General features: G+C 44.2%; 1 protein-coding gene across 8 annotated transcripts in view; it reads right to left on the reverse strand.

Moving 5' to 3' along the window:
• The window catches only part of LOC136004305 (zinc finger protein 131-like), a 70118-nt gene extending 47141 nt beyond the window's left edge, over positions 1–22977 (reverse strand). Inside the window, exons 1-7 of one of the 8 annotated variants that reach the window (XM_065660685.1) lie at positions 22516–22977; positions 18167–18279; positions 16687–16833; positions 16108–16246; positions 7317–7418; positions 5095–5239; positions 1147–1832 (exon numbers count right to left, since the gene is read on the reverse strand). In XM_065660685.1, coding sequence (XP_065516757.1) covers positions 1147–1832; positions 5095–5239; positions 7317–7418; positions 16108–16231 — 1057 coding nt within the window. In that variant the 5' untranslated portion in view covers positions 16232–16246; positions 16687–16833; positions 18167–18279; positions 22516–22977. Of the gene's footprint in view, positions 1–1146; positions 1833–5094; positions 5240–7212; positions 7219–7316; positions 7419–8746; positions 8760–16107; positions 16247–16686; positions 16834–18166; positions 18280–22515 lie in introns of those variants that run through there. The other 7 variants (XM_065660687.1, XM_065660684.1, XM_065660683.1 and 4 more) reach the window with 7 other exon arrangements.
• Positions 22978–26156: the final 3179 nt, after the last annotated feature.

The following is a 26156-nucleotide window of genomic DNA, read 5'->3' on the forward strand; positions in this document are numbered from 1 at the left end:
TAAACTGTGTATTCCACTAAAGCTCACAGTTCAGATCATTTTTCAACAGAAGCACTGGTAGAATTGTGAAAATGAGTAGCAACTTGGTTTGGTAATTTTGGAGAAGAAAATATGCTTTAAGAAATGATCCTGAAAAGAACTTTAAGATCTAACAGACTTGAGAAAGAAGCTTCATTAGTGATTTCTGTTTTCAGGTACCTATTTTTAACCATCTCATTCCCCCAAAGCTTCTATCAATGGTGTCATGGTTTAGACCCAGCTGGTAACTCAACACCACACAGCTGTTCACTCACACCACCTCTTCCCCTCCCTTGACAGGATGGGGAGGAGAATCAAAAGAATGCAAATCCCACAGGTTGAGATGAGGAGTGTACAGTAACTAAAGTACAATATTATATTATTATTAATAATAAGGGAAATAACAAGGGGAGAGAATATAAAGCTTAAAGTAGAAAGGGAAAAAAAATAAAAAAAAAAACAACCAGTAAACACAAGTGATGCACAATACAATTGCTCACCACCCCCTGACTGATACCCAGCCTGACTCAAACAGCAACTGGTCCCCTCTGGGTAACTCCCCCAGTTTACATACTGGACATGACATGCTGTGGTATGGAATACCCCTTCAGCTAGTTTGGGTTAGGTGTCCTGTCTCTGCTTCCTCCCAACTTCTTGTGCCACGCCTCACTGACAGAACATGAGAGAATGAAAAGTCCTTGATCAGGGTAAGCGCTACTTAACAACAACTAAAACATCTATCTGTTATCATCATTTTTCTCAGACTAAAGCTGGAACACAGCACTGCAACAGCTACTAGGAAGGAGAGAAAAAGAAAAAAACAAAAACCAAAAAAAACCCACAAACCCAAAAACAAACACACACACACACACACACACACACAAATAACCCAAACAAAAAACTGTTACAGCTGAAACCAGGACAAACAGCAAAACAAACAAAGAAAAACAAGACACAACCCCCACCCCCCCACCAAACCAGCATTTTAGTTTTAACTAGAAGCCAAATATTTCTAGCACTCAGGACTCACATGTTCTCTTCAGTATATTCTCTATTTCACCAAAACATGCAAAACCCCAAAATGTTAGAGCTAAGGTCACAAGGACAAAACTATAGAAATGCTCTTACCTGTGTGCTTCCGAAGGTGCTCTTTAAAATGTCCAACATGGTCAAACTGCTTATCGCAGTACTGGCATATATGTATTTTTTTGCCAGGTCTTTGCTTCTTGCTGGCACCACCTTCATCAAGGTGGTAACAGGTGAGGTGCTGTTTCAAAGCAGTCTCTCGTAGGTACCTTTTTTTGCATATGTCACACTTGTACCTCTCAGTAGAGTGCGTTTTCATGTGTTCCTTAAAATGGTAAAACAATTTAAATGAACGGTTACATTTCTCACAGCAGAATAAATTCTTCATATGAGACAGCTGAAGTTCCACAATTTCAAAACCTTCTACCTGTTTGCACAAGGTATCAGATGCACTATAATCTTCTTCCTGGATCTGGCATTTTCCCTCTCCCCGACGATACTTGCTGGTGATATCTGCTAAAAGAGCCAAAGCAGACGCATCTGATGTACCTGTTGTCTGTATGTACTTTATGGATTGCTCTGCAGAAGCTACTTCAAGTGTTTCGATGCTGTCATCTTCCACTTCAATCATCCCTTCAGCAATCTCAACCTCAATTTCAACAGGCTCTGATTCTGCAGGTGGTAGTGTTTCTGTGATAACATTAGAGGTTTCAGCTACCTTCCTCTTCTTCAGTTCATTTTTATCTTGTGTTTGATTTGATTTTAAGGGTGATGAAATTTCTTTGTTCCTGCAAAGCATTTACATAAATATAGTTAAGACCCATAAGCACTTACATAAAAATTCCTGCCTAATAGTGAGCTTCTACATTAAACACTCACTAGCTGTTTCTCAAAGCAGCTAAATGATGAACTACCACATAACCTGCATGCATTTTGGAAGCTACTTTGTCCTTAATCTATATTCCTTGCAGCTATAAAATAGCATGGTTAATACTGTGGAAACTTTGACATAAGGTTACTGAACTGACAGACAGGGGCAGAGCAGTTGACACCATCTACCTGGACTTGTGCAAAGCATTCAACACTGTCCTTCTGCACAACATCCTTGTCTCTAAACTGGAGAGACAACAATTTGATAAACAGACCACTCGATGGATCAAGAATTGGCTGGATGGCTACACATGAAGAGTTGTGGTCAAAAGCTCAATATCCAGTTGGAAAACAGTAACGAGTGGTGCCCATCAGGGACTGGTGTTGGGACTGGTCTTGTTCAACATCTTTGCCAGTGACATGGACAGTGGGACTGAGTGCACCCTTGGCAAGTTTGCCAACGACACCAAACTGTGTGGTTCGGTTGATACGCTGGAGAGAAGGGATGCCATTCAGAGGGACCTTGACACACTTGTGAGGTGGGCCACTGCCAACCTCATGAAGTTCAACCAAGCCAAATGCAAGGGGTCAGGGCAATCCCAGGCACACCTACAGGTTGGGCAGAGAAGAGATTCAGAGCAGCCCTGCAGAGAAGTTGGTCGATGAGAAACTGAACATGAGCTGGCTTCAGTGTGCACTCGCAGCACAGAAAGCGAACCATATCCTGGGCTGCACCAAAAGGAGTGTGACCAGCAGTTCAAAGGAGGTGATCATGCCCCTCTAACTCTGCTCTCATTAAACCCCACTTGGAGTATTATGAGCAGTTCTGGTGTCCTCAACATAAAAGGGACATGAATGGTTAAAGCAAGTCCACAGGAGGGCCACAAGGTTGACAAGGGGGCTGGAGCACCTCCCATATGAAGACAGCCTCCCATATGAAGTTGGGGCTGTTCAGCATGGAGAAGAGAAGACTGCTCGGAAACCTCATAGCAGCCTTCCAGTATCTGAAGGGGGCCTATAAGGATGCTGGGAAGGGACTCTTCATTAGAGACTGCAGTGGCAGGACAAGGGGTAATGGGTTCAAACTTAAACAGGGGAAGTTTAGGTTAGATATAAGGAAGAAGTTCTTTGCTGTGAGGGTGGCAAGGCACTGGAATGGTTTGCCCAAGGAAGTTGTGAATGCCCCATCCCTGGCTGTGTTAGACAGAGCCTTGGGCAACATGGTTTAGCGTGAGGTATCCCTGCCCATGGCAGGGGGGTTGGGACTAGATGATTTTAAGGTCCTTTCCAACACTAACTATTCTCTGATTCTCTAATTGTTTTAAATAGCTCCACTTGAATGATATACACTACCTATCATGAAGAAAAGCCAATTAGTCTAATGACATAAGTTTATCTAAGAAACTTGTGAAATTCTGTATTTGGTAAGAAAATTTGCCCAAAGGAAGGAGTTATTTGGCCTGACTACTCAGAAAGAAGATTCAAGTCCTTCCTACACTATTCACCTCTTAAGCTCTGTAGTGAATGCAATTGTCTGCAGTACTTACAGCTTGCTAGAAAACACTACAGCTGTGACTTCACACAGTGATTATTATAACATCTCATACTTCAGGAAAGCACACAGCTAAGGGTTTTGTTGGGTCTTTTTGGGGGGGGGGTGTTTGGATTTTTTTTTTTTTAAAGCAGCCACTGGGATGTGGATAGAGTATTCTAGTTTAATTTTCTGGGCTTTAACACAACCCCCAACTCTGCTCCTCTTCTTGCACCATAAACACACAGCCCTCTTCCTCCAAGATGTCAGGGATAACATGCCATCTTAAACACAGACAGGTGAGTGGGCCAATGCTTTCAAGTCGCACTCTCACAGGTGTCAACAGCACTTAAATCAGTAGCAAAACCTCCACCATGTATCAATTTTGGAAAAATGAGCGGCTATCTTCCCCTCAAACCGAACTGACAAGAGTAATTTGGGCTTTTATCTTCCTTTACAGCCTGATGAATCCTTTTATGTAAGATACTCCATATCTTCTTTCAGGTTTTGTAGTAATAGGAGAGATAAGGTTTTTCTAGACTATATGTATGTCATATGGCAGAGATGTGGCTAATGACCTAATGCAGGATACAGCTTATTAAATTGCTTATTAAATATTCAGATACAGAAAGAGCAGCTAAATTTATAGTTTCATCTAGCCTGGATTTCTGATGTCTAGGTGGTGACAGTTACTTTGCACATTACTGCAAGGAGCTCCAGGATCACATACCAAAATAATAATTTGCTCGGCAAAGAGAAGAGAGACAACCATCCTTGAGCACATTGTGCGACTCAGGTGTGAAACTTTGGATGGGGATACACACATACAACACACTGTACCTCAAAGAATAACAGCTGGTTGTTTTCTTTCTAGTCTAGATTATGTGATGTAGAGCTCATTACACAAATGGTTAGTTCTATAATAATCTCTACTTTACCTGAAATTTCTGAAGCTTACCCCTTTCAGTCAAAGCTCAGACAGAGGCACTGTATTGCAGTTCTTCCCCCTCCTACTGGGGTTGGAGAAAACTGAGACTGATAGTGATACACATTTGTTTTTCTAACCAACAAAACCCCACAAAAAAAAAAAAATCTATAAATGATGGAAATAGCTCTAAAACATTTGATTAAACAGCAACATTTGATTAAGTACTGATCCCATATAAAGCCAATAACAATTACATTTGTTCAAGAGATTAACTTTGCACCAAGAAGTTTTTAAATCACTGCCTATTCTCTTAAAAGCAGAAAGCTACATGAAATCAAAACACCAGCACAAATTTGTTACTGTGGTCTAATTACCTGAGGCAAATTTTCACTGTACACCCAACTGTCAATCAGGTGTGGGCAGTCAGATAGCACTGAGACCTAGTATCAGTTAACACAAAGTCACAGTCCTACAGTGTCTGCAACATCTACCAGCCATGTCACTTGTCATTGAGTTCCAGCCCAAAGAATGTGACATTCACTTTTAAGCCTTCATAATTCTGATCCATATTTTATAGTCAAAGATTATACAGTCCCACACAAGTTTATAAGGTCCCAGGATAAGAAACAGCACTGCAAAATACAGGCAGCCAGCTCTTGTAAAAGGATTATTAAGACTCTACATTTCAGTGTTGGGAAGAAAAAGAGACTTATGTGTTTACCTGATTTCAAGTGCTTTGATTGCTTCTAACATCTGTAGATACTCAGCTGCTTTCCAAACGTCATTTGCTTCTTCCTCACCTTGGACCATTAATTTCGCTGTATAGGTGAACTCAATTAGGTGACGAAATGCCATGTTACTTACACCTGTTTACAAGCAAAAAAAACAGCCTCTTTTACCAATTACTTCATCTTGCACACTTGCCTACTTACCATTTTGCTCACAACACTTAGACAACCAGTTTCATGAAGATGCCATTCTTGAAAGGCTCATGTTGGAATAAAATATCTACTATAGAAAGGTGTGAATCTGGAACAACTATAGGGTCACATCACACAGTCGCGGTTTAAGCCCAACTGGTAACTCAGAACCATGCAGCCTCTCACTCACTCCCCCACTTGTTCCTCCCCCTGCTATTGGAAGGATGGGGAGAATAATCAAAAGAATGTAACTCCCACGGATTGAAATAAGAACAGTCCAGTAACTAAGGTATAACACAAAACCACTACTGCTACCATCAATAATAATAATGATAAGGGAAATAACAAGGGGAGAGAATACAACTGCTCACCACCCGCTGACAGATACCTAGCCTGACCCAAGCAACAATCTGGGCCTTCCGGGTAACTACCCCCAGTTTATATACTGGGCATGACATGCTGTGGTATGGAATACCCTTTTGCTAGTTTGGGTCAGGTGTCCTGTCTCTGCTTCCTCCTGGCTTCCCATGCTCCTCCTCACTGGCAGAGTATGAGACTAAAAGTCCTTGATCTGATTAAGTATTACTTAGCACCAACTGAAAACATTGGTGTGTTATCCGCATTGTTCCCAGGATGAAAGTCAAAAATGCAGCACAGCACCAGCAACTAGGAAGGAGAAAAATGACTGCTACAGCTGAACCCAGGACACACCAAAGATAAAAAGAACGGTAAGATGGACAAAAAGCTGTTTGTATAAAATAATAAAACCCATAAATTTAAACATAAAAAAATGAGATCTCTCTGAGACCTCTGAGCAGAAAGTTACTGGAAGCCATATTACTTCAGGAAATTGGTCCTTGCCTGCCAAGCAAGTATTGCTCCACATGTACCCTGTTCTTGCACTCCTACCAAGGCATCTTTCTCTTTTTTATTTTTCCTCAGAAGTTTCTTCCAGTGGCAATAGCTATCTGTACTGGTTTTAGCTGGGACAGAGTTAAATTTTTTCATAGTAGCTTGAAAAGTGCTGTGTTTTGGATTTGTTCTGAAAATAACTTTGATAAAACACTAATGTTTTAGTTACTGCTGAGCAGTGCTTACATTTGAGTCAAGGCCTTTTCTACTCCTCATACTGACCCACCAGCAAGGAAGCCAAGGGTGTTCAAGAAGTTGGGAGGGGACACAGCTAGGACAGCTGACCCCAACTGACCAAAGGGATATTCCATACCATATGACATCATAGAATCATAGAATAGTTAGGGTTGGAAAGAACCTTAAAATCATCTATTTCCAACCCCCCTGCCATGGGCAGGGACACCACACACTAAACCATGTTACCCAAGACTCCGTCCAACTTGGTTTGAACACTGTCAGGGATAGAGCATTCACAACTTCTTTGGGCAACCTGTTTCAGTGCCTCACCACTAACTCACCTCACCTTATCATGCTCAGTGATAAAACTAGAGGGGGGTGGGGGAAGACAGGCAGAGGGCATCAGTCAGTTGGTGGCAAGCAATTGTGTTCCTTTGCATCACTTGTCTTTCTTGGGTTTTAATTTCCTGTTATATTTTTTCCTGTTATATTTCCTCTTATATTTTCTCTTTTCCTTACCATGTTTTGAAAGTTATTATTTCTTTTTAATTATTACACTGTTTTTATCTCAACCCATGAGTTTCTTACTTTTACCTTTCAAATTCTCCCCCCCATCTCACTGGTAGGGGAACAAGCAAGCCTTGCTGTGTGGTGCTTAGTTGCCAGCCAGGGCTAAATCGCAACACTGTCTCAGAACAACTCAAGAGCTGAGATCTAGAAAGCTAATCAACATGACCAAGCATGCCTTTAAGTCCATACCAAGGACACTACATTCATTTTGAGCTCAGGCACACAACTCTGAAGGCTATTATTTGCATGAATAAGAACACCTTCAATCTCCATCAAGGGCTCCTGAGTGAAATCAAGGATGCTACATTCATTTTGAGCTTGAGCACACAACTCTGAAGGCTTTTATTTGTATGAACAAGAATACCTTCAATCTCCACCAAGGGCTCCTGAGTGAAATCTTGGAAAAAATTGTAGAAGAACTGGCTACAGGCAGCAAGAACAGCCTTATGAGCTTTGAAATGGTGACCTACAAAAAGAGAAAAATAAAAAACAGTTTAGGATAACACCATCCTTACTCATGGCAGAGAAGTGACTCAGAGCAGCCCTGCAGAGAAAGACTTGGGGGTGTTGGTTGATGAGAAACAACATGAGCTGGCAGCGTGCACTCACAGCCCAGAAAGACAACCATATCCTGGGCTGCATCAAAAGAAGCATGACCAGCAGGTCAAAGGAGGTGATCCTGCCCCTTTACTCTGATGTCATGTGACCCCACTTGGAGTACTGTGTGCAGTTCTAGTGTCCTCAATATAAGAAGGATAGGGAGCTATTAGAACAAGTCCAGAGGAGGGCCATGAGGATGATTAGGGGGCTAGAGCACCTCTCACACAAAGACAGGCTGAGAAAGTTGGGGCTGTTCAGCCTGGAGAAGGCTGCATGGAGACCTCTTAGCAGCCTACCAGTATCTGAAAGGGGCCTACAAGGATGCTGGGGAGGAACTCTTCATTAGAGACTGTAGTGATAGGACAAAGGGTAACAGGCTCAAACTAAACCAGGGGGAGGTCATGTTAGATATAAGGAAGAAGTTCTTTACTGTGAGGGTGGTGAGGCACTGTGGGAATCGCCGGGAGACGAGCTCATCAGATGATGACCAACAAGTCTCGTTTATTGCTAAGCAGATGGATACTTATATACCTTGCTTGCATGTTTATAGTTTGGTTACAGAGAGATTATTGGCTTATAGCTTTTACATGTTACAAGATCATTGGTTTATAGCTTCTACATTTTTGCAGCTACACCGTGCATCCCCCCACCATCCTCCTTCTCATGCACTTATCACTTAGTGGCCTTGGCTGTGATTGGTCATAGTATGTTGCTGTTTGCCGGTGTCCTTCATTTCCTCATTATCTGGCCTGAGAGGTTTGCACCATGTTCTACACAGATGTCTTGTTTCAGCTCGTTGATGGGAATGTGACCTTTTGACCTTTTTCGACAAGCCAATCCTCCACAATTCCCCCTTTTTCTTTATAAAGGAATAAGGACTGAGTCAGGAGTCCTTGTAAACAAGCAGAAAACAATGCAAAGCATAACAAAGTAACAAACCCCCTATAACTATGAGACCTATAACAGCGAAGCAGCTTGTAAAGCAAACGTATATGCAGCTCTATGAAGTGAAACTTCTAAAATCAGCTAAATATTTCTGAAGCGCTATAAGTGGGTTACATAAAAGATAACTTGACAGACTATACAAAAAGTCTTTGTTTCAGCTAACTCTGGCGAAGATGCCTTATAGACTGACAACCACCACAATATAATTCTACTGTAGGGTCACACTGATGACAAAAACTACAGAGTTACCAAAGCACTTGTTGTATCACCAATCTCAGTTGTACCACTATATGCCTGTGGCCATGGACCGGATCTAGGAGGGCGACCGTGCTCAATGAAAGCTCTGTGTTGACTAAGGAGTTAAGTTCTTCTATTAGTGGCTGTAGCGCTCGGCGCAAGCAACGCTCCTCCCGGGCCTGCGAGTCAGGGTCCATACACTAGCTCGGAGACGCCGTCACTGGAGCTTCTGCAACAGCCGGTCTTAGTCACTTGGATGGTACCCACAAGGGTCCTGCAGGAGCAGAAACACAGGCGTAACCACGGCCCAGATATATTACTTCTGCCGGTCCCTGCCACAAATCTGTATTAGGATCTCGATAGTACGCCTTAAAAGAAGGCTTTATCTTCTGTTTGTACAAAGTGCTTAATAACCGCTGGAGTTTGTTCATCACCAAAGATGCATAAATAATTTAACGTAATTTCACCCATATAATCAGCATTGATAACACCTGGAACAATGAATAGTCCTTTCAACGCAGATGATGATCTCCCCAGTAGCAAGGCTAGTCTCATAGATTCTTTTAACAATTCTGGACCTAGCTGGACTTGAGCCTCCTTAGTGGAGAACTGTCCAGTTCCCATCAGGTGTTGTAATTGCACCCCAATCAGGGGATCTCCCTGGCCTCGCTGAACTGCAACTGCCTCTTGACAGGTTTTCTGCCAATACATGTTCCATAACAACAACTGCGAAGGGGTGAGGATTAATTTCACAATACTTTTAATATAACAGCAAATCTGTTCCCCAAATATATGACAACATCTGCCTAGTGGGTTCAAACTGAATGCCTGTAGAAATAACAGTTTGCCTTAACTGAGATAGCAATTTCAATTTAAGGGAGACATTTCAGCATTTACTGCCTGACATTGAGCATTAATCTGGTACTTAACAGGAAAGGCGAGAATCTTTTCCTGCAAGGCCTGCAAACAATCAAAATCATTGTTTGACAGAGCCTCTCTCTGAATAGATTTCCAATCTATCACCTGGATTCGCATTTGTCTACCTGTGCTCTGCAACTTTACCTTCCTTTCTTCTCTCCCCACCCCCCCCTTTTTTTTTTTTTTTTTTTTTTTTTTTTTAAAGTTGTTCACTCTGCTTTGCACTGCTACAAACAGCAGCCTGCTCGGCAGCAGCTACAGCTGCCTGCCTGCTTCAGCAGCAGCCATAAATACCTGTCAGCAACCACACTTTTACATTAACCCTTTCTTGCCTGAAATGTTAAACCACTACCTGTTAAAAACTTTTACATGAACACGATAACAAAAAAATACATAGAACACCATCTGCTCTCATCACACACACACACACACATACGTATGCATATGGGATCCCACAAGCACATTTCACACAACTACAGTGTTTGAAACACAAAATCCAGACAATCATTACTCGCACTACACAGTTCCACGTACAGAATGTGGCATAAGGACCCTGTGAAGACTATCAGGAAACCAGCTCCAACAAGCATCATCGCAGTGTGAGGTGGCAGGCTCAGCCCTAGCGAGCGTCCCTGCAGAGGCTCTGCCTCCCTCACATCGCATGAGGCTAGGGCTTTTATACTGATCAAAATGCACACTCATTCTGACACAGGTGGCCAGTCTATGTCAGAAGAAGTGGCCAGCAATATCTATAAAGGTTTCCAAGCATCAATAAGATCATAGACATATTTGCTAACTTCTAGTACATGAGTATCACAGAGGGACTGTATCAAATGAGTTGTATATGGGGCCCCAAGTCCACGGTCCTCCACAGTCTGCCACAGTCCTCCCAATACCCCTGATAAGGGAATACGAGACCTTCCCACCGCGGGTCTTGATCCAGCACATACATCACAGGGAAAGCACACAATACATCTGCATCCCACACCCATCTCGCTTCTTCCTTTACAGCTGTCCATTTATCATGAGGATCTGGGGGATATAAATTAGGCTTCTTTTCCGGCTCCATGTTAAAAGGATCATCCAGGTCAGCATCAGAATTAACAGGCGTCAGAACTTCAGAAGCAGCAACAGCAGCCTGATGAGCACGCACAGGCTCTTTCTTGGGGTCAGTAGGGTCTGGGTCAAAAAGAGTGTCTTCATCTCTGTCTCCAGACTTTGCAGCTGCGACGGCAACTGGCAGATGCTCAGGGGTGGCCAGGGGTGGCGGGGGGACACTGGGTTCCATTTGCTTAATTTCTGTAGGGATCTTTTGAGGTTGTGAAGTTACAAGTGTTATTTCTACAGAGGTTGCCAGGTCCAAGCCGAAGCTTCCGCTGGTTGCGGGTTGCAAGGGGGTGGAATCATCTGAGCTGCAGTGGCAACTTGTTTCTTCACGTGGCCGTTGGTGTACGCGCTCCTGTTGCAGTTTCCCGAACCTCACAGAATCACAGAATCACAGAATCCCAAGGGTTGGAAGGGACCTCAAAAGATCATCTAGTCCAACCCCCCTGCAAGAGCAGGGTAACCTACAGTACATCACACAGGAACTTGTCCAGGCGGGCCTTGAATATCTCCAGTGTAGGAGACTCCACAACCCCCCTGGGCAACCTGTTCCAGTGCTCTGTCACTCTTACAGTAAAGAAGTTCTTCCTGATGTTAACGTGGAACTTCCTATGCTCCAGTTTACACCCATTGCCCCTTGTCCTATCACTGGATATCACTGAAAAAAGCCTAGCTCCATCATCCTGACACCTACCCTTTACATATTTGTAAACCTCGCCGACACATAGAGGTGTTATGTGAGTTGTTTCGGCATTTCTGACACCACACTCCTGAGACAGTGCATTCTCGGCGGAGATGTCCCATTCCTCCACATCGATAACAGCGTAGAGGGCCACGGTTGCGCTGGCCAAGTGCGGCCGACGCTTGAAGGGGTGCAAGAGCGGCTAACACCTGAGTCTGTGAAGCCTTAGCTTGTTCCTGAATTCCCTCAGCTAGCTGTTTTATGGCATCTACTACCATAGCTTGCGGCCCTGTTGGTTGTGAGGCCATTCTTTCTAATGCTTCCTCTATAGTCCAATTAGCTCCCAAAGTAAGAATAACATTTCGGGTAATGGGGTTGCAGTTTTGTAAAGCACATTGTTTTAACAAGGCTCCCTTCATGTAGTCTGGGACGCCTGCTTTTTCAATAGCTGCAGCAGCTCTGTCTATAAAGGACCCAAATGATTCGTCTCGTCCTTGCTTGATAGCCATATATGAAGGCACACCTCCTGGGTCCTTAACTTGGTTAATAGCTTGCCGTACTAAATTCATAGCTGCTCTACACTTATCAGGTCCTAATAAAGCTTGTGCCTCAGTTCTAAAAAACGGTCCTGTACCCATTAACTCATCCAGAGTTACCCCGTAAAGGGGATCCCCAGGTTGTCTTTGTATAGCTACGAATCCATGAGCCAGATTTTGCCAATGAGCGTTAAAAAGTAACTGCTGATGTGAGAATATAAGCTTAGCAATACTCTTGCAATCGGATGGTAGCAAGATATGAGCAGTCCAGATATAATCTAACATCTGCTTTACCGGCTCACTGGTGACTCCAAATTGACTGGCCGTCGCTCGTAATTGTGATAACAGTTTCCAATCTAAAGGGGTAACAGTTGCCATCAAACCACCCTGGTGTTGCTGAAAAGTCACCGGGCATGCCAAGGAGGTCGCCACCTCATTGTCCCCCTTTTCAAGGCTGTCCTTAGCCACCGCTGCCCAAGCCTCCCTTCTTTCTTTAGCTATGGCCTCCACTAGGTCACTTTCTGCCCCAGGGATAGGCTCATTGCTTGAAAGAGGGTTAACAGAGGGCTTTTCTGGTTTTAGAGTCGTAGTGGTGGGGGGAGCTGTTGGTTCCGAAACTGAGGGGCTTGCTCCGGTGTCATCTGCATTTTGTGGAGATGGCAACATTACTTGTGAAAAAGCAGATGGCATTGGAATGGAGGAAGGCCAGTCAATTTCATAACTCCTGTTTTTTGCCTGAGCCGTGAGTGCCTGCTCGGCAGCTTTCTTTTCTGCCTGATATTGTAAAAGTTCATTATGTACCACCCGCCATAATTTACCTAACTTTGACTTTAACATCTCTAAAATAGTTCTCCAAATGACCAACAAATGTTTCACAGTGTCACTGCCTTCTGTGGCTGCGTTCTTCGGAGCTTTCCCGATCCCTGCTGTCTTCCCAGCCTTTTGTTTTAACAGGGTATTATATATAGCTTGCCAAATCTTATCTCCAAATTTTCGCCTTTCTGCTAATTTATGGACAGTGTGAGGGTTAACAAAACATCCCTTAGACTGTCCATAAGCTAACAGTCCCTGCAGCTCTTTCTGCAGGTCGATCCTTTTAACCTGCCGCTTTTGTAAGAAGGCAGTAAATAAATCATACGCCGCTTGCCTTTCCATACCTTAGCGCGCTTGTTGCAGCCCCTTCAGGTTTCGGTGGCGCGTATCGGCCGGGCTCGTCTATACGGTCACCCAGGGTCCGGCGCTTAAAATCCTGAGATCTTGGCGCTTTGACCGTCCTGTGGCTGCGATCAGGACCCGAGCAGAACTTACGTTGTCCCACCGTGGTGTTCGAGGGATCGCGTCGGGGTCACCATTTGTGGGAATCGCCGGGAGACGAGCTCATCAGATGATGACCAACAAGTCTCGTTTATTGCTAAGCAGATGGATACTTATATACCTTGCTTGCATGTTTATAGTTTGGTTACAGAGAGATTATTGGCTTATAGCTTTTACATGTTACAAGATCATTGGTTTATAGCTTCTACATTTTTGCAGCTACACCGTGCATCCCCCCACCATCCTCCTTCTCATGCACTTATCACTTAGTGGCCTTGGCTGTGCTTGGTCATAGTATGTTGCTGTTTGCCGGTGTCCTTCATTTCCTCATTATCTGGCCTGAGAGGTTTGCACCATGTTCTACACAGATGTCTTGTTTCAGCTCGTTGATGGGAATGTGACCTTTTGACCTTTTTCGACAAGCCAATCCTCCACAAGGCACTGGAACAGGTTGCCTAGAGAGGTGGTGAATTCTCCATCCCTGGCAATGTTCAAGGCCAAGTTGGACAGAGCCTTGGGCAACATGGTCTAGTGTGAGGTGTCCCTACCCATGGCAGATGGGTCGGAACAAGATGATCTTAAGGTCCTTTCCAACCCTAACCATTCTATGATTCTATAGTACAGAATAAGCGTAGATGCAGAGAAGAGCACAACTGCAGAACCACCCCAGGCTACAAATCTATTTCAGCAGCATATACTATATGTCACCTTGTAACATGGAATACCACTGCACCTAGCCTATGTAGGCCCTTGCTGACATCACTGAGCTTGTTAAAGCTCTACAACTCAATCTGCTGGAGGACTTACTCATTCCATAGTGTTTCTTTTTTCAGATATTTAATATCCTGTTCAAACATTTTCTTTGTGCAACCTGCTCCAGTCCCTCACCACCCTCACAGTAAAGGTGAGCAATGCCAGCTCATGTTCAGTTTCTCATCAACCAACACCCCCAAGTCCTTCTCTGCCAGGCTGCTCTGAATTACTTCACTGCTCAACCTGTAGCTGTGCCTGGGATTGCCCCAACCCAGGTGTAGGACCTTGCACTTGGCTTAGTTGAACTCCATGAGGTTGGCATTGGCCCACCTCTCAATTGTGCTAAGGTCCCTCTGGGTGGCATCCCTTCCCTCCAGTGTATCAACTGAACCACATAGCTTAGTGTCATCAGCAAACTTGTCTTCTCCAGGCTGAACACCCCCAACTCTCTCAGCCATTCCTCATAGGAGAGGCGCTCCATCCCTCTGATCATTTTTGTGGCTTTCCCCTGAACCCTCTCCAACAGGTCCATATCTTTTCTGTATTGAGGACTCCAGAGCTGGACACAGTACTCCAGGTGGGGCCTCACCAGAGAAAGTGGCAGAATCATCTCCCTTGACCTGCTGGCCACACTCCTTTGAATGCAGCCCAAGATACAACTGGGCTTCTGGGCTGCAAGCACACGTTGCTGTCTTACATCCAATCTTTCACCCACCATTACCCTCAAGTCCTACTCAGGGATACTCTCAATCCCTTCATCACCCTGCCTGTATTGATACTGGGGGTTGCACCAACTGTCCTGGGTTCAGCTGTAACAGTTATTTTTCTCCTTCTTAGTAGCTGGTGTAATGCTGCATTTTTGACTTTAGCCTGAGGACAACACTGACGCTTTTAGTTGTTGCTAAGTAATCTGAACAAGGACTTTCTCAGTGTCATGCTCTGCCAGTGAGAAGGGGCACAAGCTGGGAGGAAGCACAGACAGGACACCTGACTCAAACTAAGAGAATGGAAATCCATACCACAGCACATCATGCCCAGTATATAAACTGGGGGGAGTTACCCAGAAGGCCCAGATTACTGCTGGATTGGGCTGGGTATCAGTCAGCAGGTGGTGAGCAATTGTATTGTGCATCACTTGTGTTTATTGTTTTGCTTTTCCCATTTTAGTTTTATATTCTCTCCCGTTGTTATTTCCCTTATCAAATTATTATCTGTATTAGTAGTAGTGGTTTTGTATTATACCTTAGTTACCAGACTGTTCTTATCACCATCGGTGGTATTTACATTCTTTTGATTCTCCTCCCCATCACTGTGGGAGCAGGGGAAGAACAGAGGGGAGCAAGTGAGCAGCTGCATGGTTCTGAGTTACCAGCTGGGCTTAAACCACAACACCAACCCAGGTGCAGGACCTTGCATTTGGCCTTGTTGAACCTCATGAGGTTCACATGAGCCCACTTCAAGCTTGTGCAATTCCTTCCGCATGGCATCCTGTCCCTCAGGCACATCAACTGCACTATTCAACTTGGTGTCATCAAAATAGTAGGCAGATACCAGAGAAGCAAGAAGGCAATCTTATTTCAATCTGGGGTTTTTAGTTTGTTTTTTGTGGGTAGGGTTTTTTTTGTGTGTGTGTTTTGATTGTGAGGTGGGGTTTTTTTGTTGTTGTTTTGAGGTTGTTGGATTTTTTTTTTTTTTTTAAGCAACAAATACTTGTGTGGGTTCTCTGCATGCAGTCAGCTGAAGTTAGGCAAAGATATTTTTAGGATATTTTCTGAATCCTTAGACAACACATTAAATATAGTACAGCAGTTTCAAAGTGGGCTTCCATCTGAAAATATTTAGCCCCCTGTTTGGAAAAGGAGAAGCAAAATTACTAACTACTGATAATGACTCTGTTCAGGCCAAGATTTTAAATGAAACTCTGCAAGCAACTTGCACATCAATACAGATCCAAGAATTTGTTAGCAACCCAGTTTGACAGCTGACCTGTGACAAGCCCCACAGCTTCCCAGCACAGCTTTCAGAATTCTCTATACCAACTGGTTCTCAGGCCTGTACATACATACCATCAACAATCAGAGTGATATCCGTAAACTGATCCTGCTCACGTTGTTCATTCAGTCTATCCAAAATAACTTTATAATGCTCAGGGAATTCCTGGATACATTCCATCATTTCTTCAGCTTCCATGGCAAAAGGACTAGTCTGCAAATAATGTGGTAGGACAGTAAGAATACTGCACAAGTCAGTAAATACTACACAGTCTGGTTAGTATACAAACATGAACTAACTAGCACTTATCAGGGACTACAAAACAAAAAACAACAAATTGTCTCATTAACAGGTTTACTTGATTTTAGCTTACAGGTAGGAAGCATTCAGGTTAATGGAGTATAGCATTACTTATACACATGGAAAACACAGTCAAAGTGGGTAAGTGCATTTCTTTATTCTACAGATTCATCAGAGACCCACCTCCCTCAAAGCAAATACTGCAGGGATATAACATCTCCACAGCTAGCTATTCTATAACACCTCAGCAGTGTAATGTCAGAATCTTTATAAAATTACTTCTTGCAATTCTACCAGTCCACTTGGTAGAAGAAAAGTTCTGACAGTTTTCATACTTAAGTCACATTTTGTACCTAGTGAACACAAGACGTTTACTTCCTTTAAATAAGGATGCAATAAAGCAGCACTTTTCAGCTTCTGAGTACAAAGGAGTTGCCAGAAATATAATGTTGTCACACCCAAGAGCTTCTTATTCTTTTAGCCTTCTTACACTTCTCCCCCTGCAACACAAAATAGTCTTTGCCAATCTTTTGAGAGAAACATGGAGGCTTGTAATCTGATGGCTCTTACTCCTTTAGTTATACAACAAAAGGGGGTGGAAGTTGCAGAGATTCTCAAACCTGAAGAGGTTTAATGAAACTCTGTGCCTGTAAATGAGATACATATGTTACTGTGCTGCTTATGCAGAAGGATCTCTGGAGAAAGTCCAAGTGATTCAATTAAAGCATTTCAAGAATTAACTCCCAACAAAAATTACTTCAGATCTGTACCGCAGCACTCATCTTCAACTCCCACATTCATACGGCTCTAGTATCAAAAATGCCACAGAAAAAGCAAAGACATTTCAAAGTCACATTAAAGGAAGAAAGGCAGAAGAGCAGCTAGCATCAAGCCAAACATTAAACAGAAAATTCTGTGTGGTTCCTAACTTCTGATGGAGATTTTTTGGTGTGATTGGAAAGTCCTGAGCACAAACCTGTTAAACCTGTTCCTTATGTGCACTAACAACATCTGAGCTGATACCACCATGCTTGCTAAATCTCCTGTGCAGCTGTATAAATTCTACCTCCCTTCAAACAAAAACACATACTGGTATACTTCCAACAAACACTGGTATATGGGGTTCAACAGAAGTAGAGAGAAGAATTACCTGGTTGTGATAAAAGCAAAGTTATTTTTTATGACTAACATATCAAGTAAAGAAAATTGTGGAATTCCTATTGTTATGGTTTAAGCCCAGCTGGTAACTAAACCATGCAGCCACTCGCTCACTCAAACCCCTTCTCCCCCCCCCCCCGATGGGGAGGAAAATCAAAACAATGCAAAACCCACAGATGGAGAAAAGACCAGTGCGGTAACCAAGGTATAACACAAAACCCACTACTGCTACCACCAATAATAATAACAGTAAAGGAAATAACAAGGGGAGAGAATACAAAAGAGGAAAGGGAAAAGAAAAACACAAGTGATGCACAATACAACTGCTTACCACCCGCTGACTGATACCCAGCCCGACCCAAGCAGCCATCTGCACCTTCCAGGTAAATTCCCCCAAGACATCTATTTTTACCACAAAGCACACACTTTCTTGCATCTCAGAAAAACTGTCCTATGGAGAAGTCATTCTGCCAAGAGTATGAAAGAAGAGCAGAAGCAACTGCTTATGGAAGTCTAGCTCTAGCTGCTATCACTGCCTTGCCAAGCAGATGCCAAAATACATATCAGGGTCTTGTGAAGGCAAATGGGAAGGTGAGGCTGAAGGGAGAGAATGCTGCTGCTGTCTTCATCTCATATGTAACGATGGGCCTAAAAGAGATGACCAGCAGCTCCTACCTTTCTTTTGTTGTCTGGTATTCCACAAAGTTTCACGTGGGAAGCTGTCAGCTACTTACTACACTGTTTAATTCTTCTGGTCCATTTTTGATACATCATACATCATACAGGAGCTGCTGAGGAAAATTCAAAGGAAAAAAGAGGCTTATAAAAAATGGAAGCAAGGACAGGTGGCCTGGGTAGAGTACAGGGATGTTGTCCAGGAAGCTAGGGACCAGGTTAGGAAGGCTAAGGCCCAGTTAGAATTAAACCTAACCAGGGATGTTAAGGATAACAGGAAGGGATTCTACAGGTACATAGCAAACAAAAAACAGACTAGGGACAACATAGGCACCCTGAGGAAGCTCTCAGGAGAAATGGCTACACAGGATTTGGAGAAGGCCGAGGTTCTGAATGACTTCTTTGCCTCGGTCTTCAATGTCAAAGGCTCTGACTGCACCACCCAGGTCTTAGAAGGTAGACGCAGGGACTGTGAGAATGAAGACCTTGGGCCCACTGTAGAAAAGGATATGATTCGAGACCATCTTAAAAATCTGAACGCACACAAGTCCATGGGACCTGATGGAATCCATCCACGGGTCCTGAAGGAGCTGGCGAATGAAGTTGCTAAGCCACTGGCCATCATATTTGAAAAATCATGGCAGTCAGGTGAAGTTCCCGACAACTGGAAAAAGGGAAATATAACCCCCATTTTCAAGAAGGGGAAAGTGGAAGACCCAGGGAATTACAGACCAGTCAGTCTCACCTCTGTGCCTGGCAAAATCTTGGAGCACATTTTCCTGGACAGCATGCTAAGGCACATGAAAAACAACAAGGTGCTTGGTGACAGCCAGCATGGCTTCACTAAGGGGAAATCCTGCCTGACCAATTTGGTGGCATTCTATGATGGGGCTACAGAACTGATGGACAAGGGTAAAGCAGTTGACGTCATCTACCTGGACTTGTGCAAAGCATTTGACACTGTCCCACACAACATCCTTGTCTCTAAATTGGAGAGGCATCAGTTTGATAGGTGGACCACTCGGTGGATAAAGAACTGGCTGGATGGCCGCACACAAAGAGTTGTGGTCAATGGCTCGATGTCCGGCTGGAGACCAGTAACGAGTGGTGTCCCTCAGGGATCGGTGTTGGGACTGGTCTTGTTTAACATCTTCCTCGCTGACATGGACAGTGGGATTGAGTGCACCCTCAGCAAGTTTGCCAATGACACCAAGCTGTGTGGTCTGGTTGATATGCTGGAGGGAACGGATGCCATCCAGAGGGACCTTGACATGCTTGTAATGTGGGCTGATGCCAACCTTATGTCCTGGGTTCAGCAGTAGCAGTTATTTTTCCCCTTCTTAGTAGCTAGTGCAGTGCTATATTTTCATTTTTTGGCCTGGGAACAGAGCTGATAACGCCAATGTTTTTCATTGCTGCTCAAATGTTTGGTCTGGCCAAGGACTTTGTGAGTCTCATGCTCTGCCAGGGAGGAGGGGAGGCCAGGAGGAAGCAGAGACAGGACACCTGACACAAACTGACCAAAGAAGTATTCCATACCACAGCATGTCATGCCCAGGATGTAACTGGGAGTTACCTGGAAGGGCAGGGACTGCAGCGTTGGAGGAGGTATCGGCTGGTGCTCGGCTGGGGGGAGTGGGGCGAGTTATTGGTCGGGTGGTGTTGAGGTGTTGTATTCTTTCCTCTTGTTATTTCCTTTATCATTATTATTATTGGTGGTAGCAGTAGCGATTTGTGTTATACCTTAGTTACTAAAATGTTCTTATCTCAACCTGTGGGAGTTGCATTCTTTTCAATTCTCCTCTCTGTCCCTCCAGGAGCAGGGGGAGGTCAAGAAGGGGGGGGGGGGGGGGGGGGAGTGAGTGAATGAGCTTTTGTGGTTGGGTTTAAACCATGTCATCTTATGAAGTTAAACCACGAAAAGTGTAAGGTCCTAAACCTGGGTTGGAGCAATCCCAGGCACAGCTACAGATTGGGCAAAGAAGAGATTCAGAGCAGCCCTGCAGAGAAGGACTTGGGGGTGCTGGTTGATGAGAAAATGAACATGAGCCAGCAGTGTGCGCTCGCAGCCCAGAAAGCCAACCAAATTCTGGGCTGCATCAAAAGGAGTGTGACCAACAGGTTGAAGGAGGTGATCCTGCCCCTCTACTCTGCTCTTGTGAGACCTTACCTGGAATATTGTGTGCAGTTCTGGTGTCCTCAACATAAAAAGGACATGGAACTGCTGGAACAAGTCCAGAGGAGGGCCACGAGGATGATCAGGGGACTGGAGCACCTCCCGTACGAAGACAGGCTGAGGAAGTTGGGGCTGTTCAGCCTGGAGAAGAGAAGGCTGCGTGGGGACCTAATAGCAGCCTTCCAGTATCTGAAGGGGGCCTATAGGGATGCTGGGGAGGGACTCTTTGTCAGGGACTGTAGTGACAGGACAAGGGGTAACGGGTTAAAACTTAAACAGAGGAAGTTTAGATTGAATATAAGGAGGAAATTCTTTCCTGTTAGGGTGGCAAGACACTAGAATCGGTTGGCCAGGGAGGTTGTGAGTGCTCCATCCCTGGCAGTGTTCAAGGCCAGGTTGGATGAAGCCTTGGGTGGGATGGTTTAGTGTGAGGTGTCCCTGCCCATGGCAGGGGGGTTGGAACTAGATGATCTTGAGGTCCTTTCCAACCCAACTATTCTATGATTCTATGATACAAGGACAGATGGCTTGCAGTTAAAAGCCTAATTCCCCAAAAGTTAAACAAAACAAAACTTTAACCCCCATGTCTCATGATTTCCACCTACCCAAAATTTACTACCAAATCACATTTGTAGGAATGTTCTTACAAAAAAAAAAAAAAAAAAAAAAAAAAAAACTTCTCAAAATAACAGAGCAAGCCAAAATAAGAAATTTTAAACTTTCAGTCTCAGAATACTAAAAGTCATGAATAGGAAAACTATAACTTATGATAATTTATTGTCCTGAATTAACACAGAACTAGTAAAAGCCATGTGAATTTATCACATACCTAAATACAGTTGCAGCATTCATTGAGTATTTTCATTTTAAACTCAGTGATATTGCATAAGAAAGCCCAAAAGAACAGCATATTTTCATAATGCTATTTTGGAGCAAGAAGTGGAAGGCACAAATCCTCAAAGAAAAACCAAGCAGCCAAACAAGGCAGACAGAAGCAATCCAAGCTGGCACTTACATGCAGGATCATAGATGAGAGATGGAAACTGAAATAATTCAGTTATTTACCTAGATCTTCTTGGAAGACCAAGTTGACTACTGACTTCACCACATCAGCCTCTGACACCGGATGCATCTCAGATGCATGCAATTTGCATATCTGCTCTCATAAATCTACCTCAATGAGGCCATCTTTTTATTTCCACACTCCTGGACTTCAACAGGAACTCCTCTTATTTTAGGCACTAGACATTTTCTTTGTTTATATGGATTATACATAAACACAGGCAGGCAGAACAGAGTTATAGCAATTCAGACAACACAGGTCAGCAGGCTAAGCACTGGTCAAACCACTGCTATCTCATTGTAGCCATCTCAGGAAAGAAACATGAGGGATATTTAGCAAGTAATCGCTTCAAGAGAACACGGGCACGAGAACTTCTCGTGCATTTTGCTGTATATTTTTCTTCTAAAATAACAACCACAGAGCAAAGATCCGAGCCAGTCCCTCAGTCCCCTCTCAGCCACGGATAAGACCTCACTCTGAGGCAGAAGTGACCCAGGCACTCACACCCTACCGAGCCAAGCAGAACACACACCAGGTATTACACTGCCAAGAAGCAGTAAGAGACCTCCCGCTGCCCATAGAAAACGTGAGGTAGCACCACGACCTGCCGTCAACATCCTTTAAAATCCCCACCACCCAACAACTTCCCGAAGACTAACCAAACCAAGCTAACCGCCTCGGAACTTTAGCCTGCACAGTAGCCAGCTGCAACCCCATTGGCGGGTGCTGATGACAGTCAGTGCGTCCACTATCAATCGTAGGGCGGTGGCAGAGCACGCCCCAGGTGGAGAAGCCAATGAGCGCTCGCCGAGTCCCAGGAGCGGGAGGAGGCGGAAGGCCTAGTTAGCGCTGAGTGCCTGTTGGGCACGGGTATTTCAAGAGCAGCGCGGGTGACCACCGACGGGCGCAATTATCCCACGGGAGTGCCTCCAAGGATAGGACCTGACCGGTGCGGTCCGAGCAATGCGTTTAGCAGCACCGCAGCCTCGTTAGTCGTTATTACGTCATCAAAGCGCGCATTAAATCGATGCCTTTTTAATTCCCGGCCGGATCGCTTCTAGGCGGTATGGCGTCCTGTGAGGGGGGAAAGCAATTCTGCTAGGTACTTACCGCGAGGAACCCCTCGTTCTGCCGCGCTCATTCCTCCGTTACCGCTTCCTGCTCCCCAGCACGTTGACAAGCGGGGCAAGCGCCAGCCAATCGCTACTCGCATTCCCAACCTGTACTACACGGCGGAAGTCGCGTAGTACAAAATCACCTTTCACATGACAGGGTGCGCAGTTTGATTTTTCGGTGTATTGTGGGAGTTGTAGTCTGGCACTCTCTGTCAGTCTGCCAGTCAGCACCACGCGGCTCAGGACGGGGCGCGGCCGTTGGGGGTGGCCGGTGCCGCCGCGAGGAGCCGAGCTGAGCTGCGCCGGGCCGGGCCACGACACGCCAGGCCTGGCCTAGGAAAGGAGCGGGACAGCCAGGCTGTCTACCTCAGGGCTAGCACACTTCGTGCAGTCTCGGCCCGGAAGCCCCGACAGCAGGTGGCCATTCTTCCCGGCAGGACGGTTGGCTGGGGGAGCGACCAGCTGCAACAACCTGAAGCCCCGCAGGAAGGCGGTGTGGCGGCGGGGAGGTGGCCTCGGCTTCTCGGCTGTTCCGCCCCTGGGAGGGGCAAGGCTGCTTTCCGATCATGAAAGGAAAATGCATTAAATTCACCATTAGGATAAGATTAATCACCGTCGTTTCTCCCAGACCTCAAGTCTATGTGTTCGCTAGTTTCATAAATGAACCAACAAGTCCATGCAAATTGCCACTGTAAAAAAGTGCTGAAAATATTTGACTGCCCTTACTGTGGTACAGAAATTATGAATGCCAGCCTCTATAAAGGGGTTTGACTCTAGGTTTCCACTGAATCAATAGGCTGAGAGAAGATTCTTCTATGAAGTCCTTTTTATTAATAGCACTACAGCTTGAGCTGGGTGCCTCGGAAGAGGGATTTTGAACAAAGAAATCCCATGGCAATTATACCCTTGCAATCTAAATTTCCCACCCCTCATGCAACAATAGCAATATTAGGGTCTTGGGTTTATGAAAGAACTTCATGACTTGAGATTTAGCAGTGTCTGCTTGTTTTCCACAGGTTGTGGAAATTTCCATTGGAAAACAACTAGAAAGTTGAAATGTGAAGAGAAGTATAATTCAGAACATAACTCTCATGCAGTTAACAGGACAATACAGCTGTTGCTGGGTGCTGTATGCCAGTGCTCCAGAAGACCCTAAAGGCATTGAAGAATCTCTAGGTGTCATAGGAGTTTCACGTTTAGAATGGATATAAAGGTGGGCAGCTTTCCAGATGTGTGGAAAGAGTAGAAAACTGGACCTGTTGCTATCTGTTGGACCACAGTTTAATCTTCAAAGTACTGTACATAAAATGCTTTTGGTAGAACTGCAGGGAAAAAAGACACACATTAAGAACAGCAGGATTTCACAAAATATGTTGGCTTTGCAGCAGCTGGCTCTTGTTTTAAAAGTTCAGTTATTGAAATGCTTTAATTTTTCTGTAATATGTTAAGATTGACAAAAAGCGTGTTATTTATCAGAACTTTGTGTTTCCAAAAGATTCTGTGTTTACTGTCAGACTCTGATGCAAGTGATAAAATTGTGCAATTATAGGACATGTTGGGGAACAGTTTTATAATGCTGTATATTTCTCAATAATGGGTGTTTTCTGAACATGTTAAGCCAAAATGATTATGTTAATGGAATAAAAGGTAAGGATAATTACAGAATTTCTTATGTTTTGATTTTCATAAGCATTAAATGGACTCAGTGTGGGCAGGAGATTTTGTAAGATCTGAGGAATCCTGAAACTGAGTTTTCATTTCCTATTTTTGCAAAATTGTTTCTAGTGCCTGCATTCTTAAGAAATTATTGTCAATGGGATTCAAATGCTAGACTGACTTGTAAAAATCTTTACATCTTTTTTTTTTCTGCCAGGTTTCATAATATTTGCTATGTACCAAAATACACTGTTGGTACAATTACTTTTAAGTCAGCAGAATTACTCTGGAATTAGTTGGAATCACACTGGAATCTGGAATGAACTGGTCTAGATCCTTATGGGTGTAAACTGGCTCAGTACTGATTTCAAAACACAAGAAATGAGGCCACTTTAAAATCACTTAAGTGTTAAAAACAAGTCAAGAAGAAATTACAAAGAGGAAGGAACAACCTAGTCTGATTAGTAGCATTAAAAGAAAATCCAGTTATTTTGAACACTTGTTCTTCAGCTGTTTACATATAACAACAGCAAAACCAAAGTCTCTTTATTGTAGGGGAACTCCACTGCAAAATAAAAGAAATATGATCAAGCAGTAAACATACTAGCTCAAATTTATTTATTTATGTATGTATTTATTTTCATTGAGTGGAGCCAATATCCTGCTGTGTTTTGCTATGGGAAGTTCAGAGTCTGAAATTTGTTTAGGCATGGATCTCATTTTGTTTTTCTCTCTTTTCAGATAAAGCCTAGCCATGTAAGCAGGGCTGGGGCTAGTTCAGGCTCTCTGTTTCCTCACAGGAGGAAGGACAGAGACCTAGAACTGCAAGGAGCCCCAGAATGGCACACTGAGGAGAAGAGTGCTGAATTCTAGGGACTCAGTGAAAGTGGTGGCTCTCCTCCAAGCTAGCTGATACTTGTGTGTGCTGCAGACTTCCAGGTAAACGTAAATCTCTTTCCCAGTTTTTGTTAAAACATGACTGGTCAATAATTTAGTGACATATGAGGATAATACATGTGCCCAACTACAGATGCACTCAAAGAACTCTAGCTTCCTCAAATGCTTCCAACCCAGCTGCCATGTGAGACCCAGTGACCAGGTTAATTCCCAGTGGGAGTGTTCTGTACAAGTGACTCAGATTCTTCAATGCTGTGGTTTAAGCCCAGCTGGTAAGTCAAAACCACGCAGCTGCTCACTCACTCCCCACTCCCTGCTTCCTCCCCCTGCTCCTGGAGGGATGGGGAGGAGAATCGAAAGCATGTAACTCCCATGGGTTGAGACAAGAACAATCCAGTAACTGTCATGGTTTAAACTCTGTCAGCCACACAGTCTCTCTCTCACTCCCCCCCTTTCTTTCCCTCCCCCTACTCCCGGAGGGATGGAGAGGAAAATCGAAAAGAATGAATCTCCCATGGGTTGAGATAAGAACAGTTTAGTAACTAAGGTATAACACAAATCACTACTGCTACCACCAATAATAATAATGATAAAGGAAGGGTGACAAGGGAAGAAAATACAACGCCTCACCACCTGCCAACCAATAACTCACCCTCACCCCGCTCAACCGAGCACCGACCGATACCTAGGCCAACCCTGCAGTCCACTACCCTTCCGGGTAACTCTCAGTTACATCCTGGGCATGACGTGCTGTGGTATGGAATACCTCTTTGGTCAGCCTGAGTCAGGTGTCCTGTCCCTGTTTCCTCCCAGCTTTCCCTCCTCCCTGGCAGAGCATGAGGCTCAGAAAGTCCTTAGGCAGACCTAACATTTGAGCAGTAACTAAAAGCATCAGTGCTATCAGCACTGATACTAGGCCAAAAAATCAAAAACAGCGCTGCACCAGCTACTAAGAAGGAGAAAAAATGACTGCTACTGCTAAACCCAGGACACTAACGTATAACACAAAACCACTACTGCTACCACCAATAATAATAATGAAAAGGGAAATAACAAGGGAAGAGAATACAACCACTCACCAAC

The sequence above is a fragment of the Lathamus discolor genome, chromosome W, assembly GCF_037157495.1.
Source record: "Lathamus discolor isolate bLatDis1 chromosome W, bLatDis1.hap1, whole genome shotgun sequence".
NCBI lineage: Eukaryota > Metazoa > Chordata > Aves > Psittaciformes > Psittacidae > Lathamus > Lathamus discolor.